Source organism: Solea solea, chromosome 5 (assembly GCF_958295425.1).
Source record: "Solea solea chromosome 5, fSolSol10.1, whole genome shotgun sequence".
NCBI classification, from domain to species: domain Eukaryota; kingdom Metazoa; phylum Chordata; class Actinopteri; order Pleuronectiformes; family Soleidae; genus Solea; species Solea solea.
The window spans coordinates 23,308,508-23,318,045 of NC_081138.1; the positions used below are offsets into that span (position 1 = coordinate 23,308,508).

At 43.4% G+C, this 9,538-nt stretch overlaps 1 protein-coding gene across 3 annotated transcripts in view; it reads left to right on the forward strand.

Moving 5' to 3' along the window:
* The window catches only part of LOC131459313 (SH3 and multiple ankyrin repeat domains protein 2-like), a 145,217-nt gene that overhangs the window by 79,227 nt on the left and 56,452 nt on the right, over nucleotides 1-9,538 (forward strand). For all 3 annotated transcript variants that reach the window (XM_058628983.1, XM_058628985.1, XM_058628986.1), the window contains exon 12: nucleotides 8,467-8,902. In XM_058628983.1, coding sequence (XP_058484966.1) covers nucleotides 8,467-8,902 — 436 coding nt within the window. The remainder of the gene's footprint in view (nucleotides 1-8,466; nucleotides 8,903-9,538) is intronic.

Sequence of the window (9,538 nt, forward strand, 5' to 3'; positions counted from 1 at the left end):
AGGATGTGAAAAACAACAGCGTCAAATATGAAGTAGACATTTTTGAGCTGTCTTTTTTATTTGTATGTACATCAGCCTGCTTCTCTCACTGTGATCTTTAAGAAACAAGGAATATTTTATAAATGTAATTCTTTAGCCAATAAAGCAAAGCCCTATTTTTTTTCCCTAATCATACTGTCGTCATGAGCACCTTCACTATATCCAGGCAACTGCTGCTATTTCTGCATCCAGTCAAACAGACTGTAATTACAAATATGATTGCATTTGGTTTTGATTTCCTGTATTTTATTTAAAGGAGAGACACATACTGTATACATAAGTATGTGTCACAGTGAATTTCTAACAAAACATAAAGATTTGATTGATGGGGGTTATTTTCATCACTCAATGGGACGATCTTTGATATCAGCCCTATAAGAATTTTACTACATTACTGTTACTAAAATCTTTTATTTTATAGTTTTACTGATTTTTTGTTTGTTTTAGTTGTTCTCAAAAAAATGTGATTCTATCGAGAAGAGGCTGAGGACACAAACGTCATGTCAGTGTAATCACTGCCTCAATGTTGAATTCATACAAGACGCACAATAATCTTCAACCACGAGAACATGAACGAAACTAGAGATGACCAGTGTCTGACATTTGATAAAGGTCAGCAGGTTTGACCTTTCAGACACAGAGAGAGAGAGAGAGAGAGAGAGAGACACTCTGATGCTGAAAGTGAGAGTTCCTCCTGACCGTTGGTTCATCTGAAAATAGCTGAAGTTCAAAGGTTTGACTTCTGAATAAAATGTCAACATCTAGTTTTTAGTTGCGTCGTGATTGGATTTTTACTGACATTAAAGTTTGCTGTTACTCACTTCATTTCATAATTTTTGGAGGAACATTTTTTTTTAAAAAACTGAATGATTCTTGTCATTTTTGGGTGTTGAGGATTCAGCAGGAATGTGATAAATAATCTAAGGTAATCTAGAGTGAGGAACGTATTCTGAAAATAGTGATTTACACTGGCCTGGATTATGACTTTTTGTTAAGTTCCTGCTGGAAGCCATGTAAGAGTAAGCCTTAATGTCTCAGGCCCGGCAAACTATTCCATAAACAAAACTTCTACTTTAGGGTCCAGTATGTAACATTTAGGATATTTCACTGGCAGAAATTACCCACAAGTATGTTTGTATAAATGTCTAATTGCTTTAAAATAAAAAAAAAATTTGGTTTCCGTTGCATTAGACTGAGCCACTTGAATGCACGTGTGTTTAGCCTTTTCACTAAAAGTGTAGAACAGCTCCTCCCACATCACACTGACGCATAAACCAATGAAGAAGAAGGAGGAAACTGCAGATAGAGTGAAAGAGGGGAGAAGTTTTTGGGATTTCGAAGTCTTTTTTACTGATCTACAGTTCGGCATAAGGGGGGACAGCTGGATTGCAGATATTTCTTTATAAGCAGATCTGTGCCGGTTTGGTTGAATGTTTGGAAGTCAGGTCCCCTTTTGCCTGAGGGGGCCCACAGAGTCCCTCCAAACGCCCCTGCCACTGTTCCACCTCTGTGCTGGGACATACACGTTAACGGTGCCAATAGACTGGTGCTGCGTCTCCATTATATACAGCGCAGTGTGTCCTCATGGGAGATGGGGGGGTGTAGTTGAGGGGCGGGGCCGATGAGCTCACGTGAGTGTCAGCGGTGGTGGGGGTCGCGCTGGCTTTAACCAGTGAGGCGGGAGGCGGCGAGAGGTGTGAGCGGGGATCATGTGCACCGCGCGCGGCAGCTCCTCTCCGCGGAGTCGCTGTCCGCGGTGCTGAAAGGGAAAGTCTGGGACGGAGATAGGGAAAGAAAAACAATTCCTGGGATGTTTACGAACCGCCAAACTGCGCCCTTGTAAAGCGAAGGAGTAAAAATGAAGTCCATCATCAATGCCTTAAAGAAGGAAGGTAAGAATTAGTATTTTTTTATTCAATTTAATTCACGCTAAAGAGCTTTTTTTTTCCAAACGCGTAAAACCATCACCTCAACTTCAGGTGGACGAGGAGTCACGTCCAGGTAGAAAAGTGAGACTTAAAAAAAAAAAGAAAGTGTTCAGCAGCAGCTGATTCTTCCCCCTCTTCACTGGGATCTGTGGTTTGTCTGTGAGGATGAAGGGAGATCGATGCGTATGTAGGTTAAACAATAACTGTGTCGGAAAATGTTCACAGAAAAGAAGGCATCGCCGGTTTCCTTTAATAGCTCACTATGGGAAATGTGACTCCAGACCTTCAGACCCGACGCGGTCTACTCTGCACGCTGTCCGTTCCGCAGCTGCACCGTAAAACCGCGTCGCTTTGGTTCACCCGCTGTTGTTTTCTCAATGAAGCCGCGGAGAGTCGCTTCAGTGCAGCGGGCTGCGCGGCGCACAGACGCGGGAAGGCTGCCAAACAATCTGCTTCTGTTGGAATGCGCGCTCCGCGAGGTGACAGGCGCTTCTGCTGCTGCTGCTGCTGCTGCTATTATTAACACAGAACTAACGTCCCCGTAAAGAAACACTAATTGGTGCCAGTGTTAGATTCATAGAGCTGCAGCGCTGGGTTTCATCAGATGTAGGTTATTATGTGGCAATGAACTCAATGTAGTGAAGCTTTAAAGTGAGGTCATTTCAGCAGTATTTTAGTCATTTATTCTTTTGAAAAAAGAAGAAGCTCTGTGTTAATGAAGTAAAATGAAAACTTACACTCACTGGCCATTTTATTAGATACAGCGGGGTGGAGGAGTGCTGTTATACTCCATCTGATTTGTGCGTTAGTAGATGGGCCTCTGCCTAATGTGGTTGTAACAAGCGAGGATTTAAGTTACTGCTCTATCATTTTCAGCCAGTTTTGGTCATTCTCGTCCCACTGGGATGAACATTTCTCTGTAAAACATAAAGCTAGTTGTCCATAAAAAAATCCCGATAGATCAGTTGCTGAAATACTCAGACCAGCCCATCTGGCAACAACAGCAACAACCATGTCATGTTCAAAGTCACTTTTAAATCACCTTTCTGATGCTCAGTTTGATCTTCAGCAGGTCATCCTCACCCAGAATGCTTTGAGTTGCTAATATGTGGTTAGTTGTTTAGATCTTTGCAATAAAAAGCAGTTGAAGAGGCGTACATTAATAAAAACAGCTGGTGATTGTGCATTTAAATACTTAAATATGCTGATTTTTCTCAGTCAATCTCAATTTGAACCCATGATTCTATTTTATTTTCCCAAAAAGAGAAAAAAAAAGAACTGTTAATACTCTGCGGCACTAAAGTGACAGTTAATGGAAATGATGAATCATCGCAATGTTGCATCCCTGCTGACAGTGCTGTGTCACAGAACAGTAATTTACCCATTTGACAACTCAGTAGCAGGAGAGATGTATTGTGTTGTGGGATTTTGTTTATAACAAAAAATAACAATTTAGCTGCCCTTTGGATTTCTAATGAGGAGTAAGTAAAAATCAATCCATCCATTACTTTATATCTCTTATTCTTTGAGGGTCATAAGAGTGCAGCTGCTGCGGGATAAACACCAGACAGGTCAGCAGCTTATCACAAGACCAACACACAGACAGAGACAACCATTTAAACTCACATTCACACATATTATCAATGACTCTGACCCCGGTCTGCATGTCAGGGACTGTGGGAGGAGGCTGGAGCATCCAAACCCTCACACACACAGACGTGAGGAGAACTCACACACAGAATTCCTCACAGATGCCTCAGTCAAACCGAGTGCCAGTGACATCACCCATAAGAATATGAGCTACTGTTTTCCAAGCCTCGATATTCCCGATTATGCCGATGCATGTTGACGTTTTGCAAGTGGATATTCACAGGCGTGCTCTGCACACGGGCTACTATTGGAAAATACCACCTATCAATCACACTGGTGTCCACTCATATCGTCTACTTTTCCTTCAAACATAATATGCTAACTCGATATCATGGAAAAAGACCTGAAACTAATAACTGACATCATTAACTCCTCAGCAAACTAGTGGAATCACCCCCTGCTGACTCTTCAGTTTTGGTTAATTATTGTTTCATAAACAGTCTGTCAAACCAGGATTGTAACCAACTGGAATTACACCCTCCTTCCCCACTGTAGTTCTAAATGCCCAATGTGACTGTGCCGCTCGCAGTAAATGAACAAAAATGATATTTAAAAGATGATTCAGAAGAAACTGGAACAAAAATGCTGAAAATAGAAAGTGACTTTGAAAACTGCACGTGTCCATGTCAAGATAAAATGTTCTCCAGGCTTCAAGGACACAATTTCAACCACGGTGGGGAAAAAACACTGGAACAGAGAACTAAGTTTTTCTAGAAGATTTATGAGAAAAGTCTGTGTCATCAACCTCGTGTTATCCTAGTAATGCAATCTCCTTTTTAAATAAATCAGCTAAGAACGTGAAATGAATGTATCCTCAATTAAAGCTGTAGTGTGTCACTTTTAAATGCAAACAAACGTCTGTTACCATCAAAGCGTCGTCGAATGAGTTCACACAATGCTGATTAAGCCTATTAGCTCCACACGCCTCTCTCTGGGTTTCTCAGTATCGTCGTATGTTACTGTAGATCTCATTTTCATGTTGCACACAGGGAGGGATTTGTTTTATGTCAACACGGACGGAAGCAACAGCGATTATGACTGAAATCGCAGAGAAATGCCCATGAAGAGTTTCAGAATGGATTTCTACTGCTCGATGATGGGATTCATTCTTCTTTCCCCAGTCTGCCCCTCAGTCCTGCTCCCTCAGTCTAATTTTTGCTTGACAGAGCCTGTTTCTGAGGTGTGAGCGGGGATCGGAGCTGGGCAACACCGTGAAGCACCGCGACACTGAGAAACACAGAGAGAGTCATGGGGTGTGAACCTATTTGACAATGGTTTGAATGTAGCATACATTTGTTTATATTTACAAGTTTTAAATTATGGTCGAATTTAGAGTCAAATGGCGCTTTTCCACTACAAGGTGGCCTTGGCTCGGCTCGGCACAGCTCGACTCTACACAGTTGGGTTGGTTTTCCATTAGAATACAGCACATCCTCAACATGGACGGACATGGATGAGTGAAACTGCCGTGACTTTGTTTTACACACAAAGTGTGTGTAAAACACTTTAGTGCCTAAAGATTTGTTCAGTACTTCCTGCATGACTGAAGCACAGACTCCGTCTGACGAGGTCTGACACTGAACTGAAATACAGCAGCATGGGTTGTGATCACAGGCTTTCAGCAGTGATGTCGCTAAATACACCCGACTTCTCTGTTTTCTTCTTTGCTAAATGTTGGAGATTAACACACATTTTCAGGATTTTTAAGTCTTTTTAACACATATGCAGTTCGGCATTGTTCGGTTTGATTCTTGTGTCGGACGTCTCTAGCTCTCTTGGGACTTCACTAGAGCAGGTACCAAAAATGTTTTAGCAAAGCTGTGCACTTGAACTTAAACATTCAACACCACTACTGAGATGTCCGGTAACTGCTCAGTCTATGAGCTTCAGTGTGCTCGGACTTCTAAGAGCTGTAATGATATAGATTTATATAGGATTATATAGATTCTCAATCCCATCGTACCAAAATGACTATCCCCGCACAACTAAACAGTGTTCTCAACCGGTTTTCATAAAGAATTCTCCCAGATTATGTCTGTTTGTGACCAATAGTGATGTAATAAATTGTTGTCATAAGTATGGCGGTGATGGAATGATGTGCCCGACATTGTTTTGTTGTTTTGTTATCTTGCTGTTAGTGTTAGACAACAAAAACATGAAAACACATTGTATTCTCCGATTTTGTTTTTTTGTTTTCATGAAGTGCGTCAGGCAGCAGACGTCACAGCTTTAATGAGAAAATGGTTAATACACTGTCAAGTTGATATGGACGTCTGCATAGTAACGAACATAATTTTGGTTCAAAGCTGATGCTATTTAAAAAAAATGGAACTGGGAAACAGATTGGCCGTGTGGGAAAGTCATTTTTAGGAGATGGGGTTGAGTTTTCGCTGCGACATCAGATACTCGGACTGTTTCGACAACACGTCCTCCTTTTGCTTTATGAGTCCTTGTAATTCCACAGAGGAGTCAGTCGATGTGTCTGTGTGTGAGTTTGTGTTTATCGGCCGGAAACATCACACCACAGAAACGCACTCAGATAGAATGTGCTACCTCATTAGATGTTTGCACCTCTTCTCCTTATCAACACGTCTGCTGCAGAAAGAGAGAAAGTCTTGAAATATGAGTCTGGGAAAGAAGTGATAATGACTCAGTAAGCCCCCCCCGGTCCCCTCAGATGTCCAGATGCTTCAGGAATCTGCAGCATGGCACAGCTAAAGGATGATAACGTTAACCTGCCTGCACTGGGTTAATCAGCTGATAATCAGGAGACGCTTATTGGAATGGCTGCAGGCCGTCTTCAACTGCTGCTCCCTCTGCTCTGTTGTAATTGCAATGGCAGTTGTGAGCTTGTCATCTCACAGCGGAATGGAGAAAAATATCCGAAGGGAAATCAAGGCCAACCTCCATTACTGGTTCGGATAGACCGAGTCACTCACAGTGAGTGAGTGAGAGCCACACGAACCAACTTGAGTCATTCTGATCGTCCTGTTAACGACGGTCAGCGAGGAAGAGCAGGTGAACGCAATAAACCTGTGTGTGTGTATCTGTGTGACCACTTCTGGCACAAACACTGACCTTGTCCAGTAGTCCTCGTGGGGACCAAAACCTGGTCCTAATGAGGCAGAACTTTAGGCTTAGGCTTTAATCTATGGTTCAGGCTTAGACTAGATGTCAAAGCAGTGTGCAGAGAAGAATAGCTGCGTAAATGTGTGTGTGTTGCAGAGTGAACCACAGTCACAGAGAGAGACACTTTGGATTGTGTGATGGATTGATCAAGAAACATGTGAAAAGACATCTAGGAAAGATGGATGACTGATGGATGGATGATGGATGGACATGCATTTCAGAGAAAACATAGAACATCCAAGCAAAGTCTTCCCCTGAATGCCCACTGACCTGCTGTGTCTCACACATCAGGGAACATGTCTGCTGCTTTTACCTTTACCTGAAAATTGCCACGAATGCTAAGATAGGCCTTTGTACTCAGCTAAATGTCGGGACTTTTCCCCGCATGAAGCCGACAGACATTGAAACAGTGATAAAAGTTCACTTCGCTGTCTCTTTAGCTGTGAACCACGTGCAGCTCGTGGAGAAAATAGGCGAAGGCTCACTCACATGAATCACACCCACAGTGTGGCTGCTCTTACCTGATAATATAGTTATTCAGTATCCAGTGTGCCCCCCCACCAACCCACCCCGGCCTAACAGCTCCATTTTTATACATTTTTATGGTACAGTTGTTGGAATGAGGTTGTACATGTGTTGGACATACATTTGCCTTGTTGAAATCTTGCCTCTGGTGACAGACTCTGACCACTCACAAAGACAGAGCGAGGATGCTCTTATTGACTGTTCTGCCGCGCGGCTGCACACACACACACACACACACACATGCTTTCAGTGGAAAGGTCGCTGTTCGAGTATTGGCAACAACTGCCGACGGTAGTTGAGTGACGGCCAAATTTGTGTTTTGTCACACGAGACTGAACTTCGAACAGTATTTGTCAAATTTAAAGACGTTATATATTCACAGGGCCAAAAATGCCTCTGCTAACGTTGATGGTTGATGAGATTTTAAGCTGTGCTTGAAAAGGCCTGAGACAGTATGTTTTCAGATTCCGGCCATCTGTACAAATAGACTTCGGGGGTCAAAGGTCAATAACTCATCCCCATTGATTAAGAGGGAATCCAGTGAATCCCTTCAAACGAAGCACAAAGTTTGACTGTAGATTGATTTTTGGTGGTTAAAGGACAAGGTTACTCTGACCTTGGTGAGTGTGATATATATAATTTTATTACATCTTTAAACTTTGACCAATGAAATCTAAAATATGATTTCTTAAAGATCAAGGTCACGATGGCCTCATAAAATCAAAAAAGGGAAAGGAAAGAAGAAGAAAATAACATGTGGACTAAATTTACATTGATCAGTAGATACAGAGAAGGGTTTTTTTGAAGTTTGGTCCTATAATGTGGGGAGTGAGTGGTTTACAAAGGCTGACATGATGAGTTAGGAGACGAGCGCTGTCGTAGATTTTATGAAAGTATTTTTTTATTATTTGGCTGGAATCTGTTTATCTGTCCTCTTCGGGTTCACAGCACAGGGAACATCTCAGAGAACCCTCACCTGTGTGTGTGAAAGAGTAGCTTAAACAACCACACTTCACAAATCCTTTAAAATCTCTTTACCTGATTCTTCAAGGTAAACTACTCCCTCTGGTCCTGAATGGCCACCTGTAAAACTTCCTGCAGAAACAAACTGCATTTCGTGAAACAGTATGAAAACTAAAGCTCTAGGACAAATTTGTGCAAAAACATCAGTTCTCTCTCTCTCGTTCTCTTGCAGTGCCTTTCCGTGAGGCTCCAGCATACTCCAAACGCCGCCGAGGTCAGTCTTCTGGCAACAGCAGTGGAAACAGCCAGTCTCCCTCAGGGTTGTCGGCGCCGCGCGTGCTCCTGCGCTCCAACAGTGACAACAACTTAAACGTCAGCCAGTATCAGCAGCAGCAGCAGCAGCAGCTCGGTTCTCCCACCAACTGGGCCCCGCACCAACCTGCCCAGGCTTACCCGCACAGGGTCTCCCAGCAGGGTCACTCGCAGCCTGGCTCCTCAGCGTTACACCGCAGCCTGTCCCCTCAGCTGCTCCAGCAGATGCCCAGCGGGAGCCCCAATGGCACCGTGGTGGTCCGGACCATGGGGAGGGGGGCACGCAGCCGCTCACCCTCCCTCAGCCGGCTGGGGGAGGAGGCACGCCGCGCTCTTCCCTCACAACGTCATCCCAGGTGAGTGTGTGTGTGTGTGTGTGTGTGTGTGTGTGTGTGTCAGGTCCAGCTCAAAGGTCACGCATGAGCTGGTATATACTTTAAAGACTCAGTCACGTTCAACATCACTGACCCGTTTGTCCTTTCTGTGTCCTGCTATATACACACACACACACATGCGGGTTCATGCAGCTGTCCTTTTAAGGACATACATTGACATCCAGCCTAAAGAAAGGGTTATCCCTAACCTTAACCATAACCAGTTACTGCCTCACCCTAACCTTAAACTATAACCACAAATCAAATCTTAGCCCAGTTTCTGCCTCATTGGGACCGTGTTTTGGTGTCCATGAGGACTACAGGTCCTGACAAGGTCAGTGTTTGTACCAGAAAGTGTCCCAAAGAGGTAACAAATACAAGTACACACACACACACACACGTTTGCAATAACCCCGTTACCCTGATTATCCATGTAACCTGGTTACAGTGTCCTCTCTGCTCATTAGAATTCACTGATCGTTCCACCGCAGTAATGAGGACGCTGCTTCTGTGGAGATGAGTGTCATGAGCAGTGTGATGGTAAAGGTGGCATTTACAAGTAAATGTCCAGCGGTTCAAGTATTTAGAAAAACTGAATTACGAGAGCTTGTTTGGTTG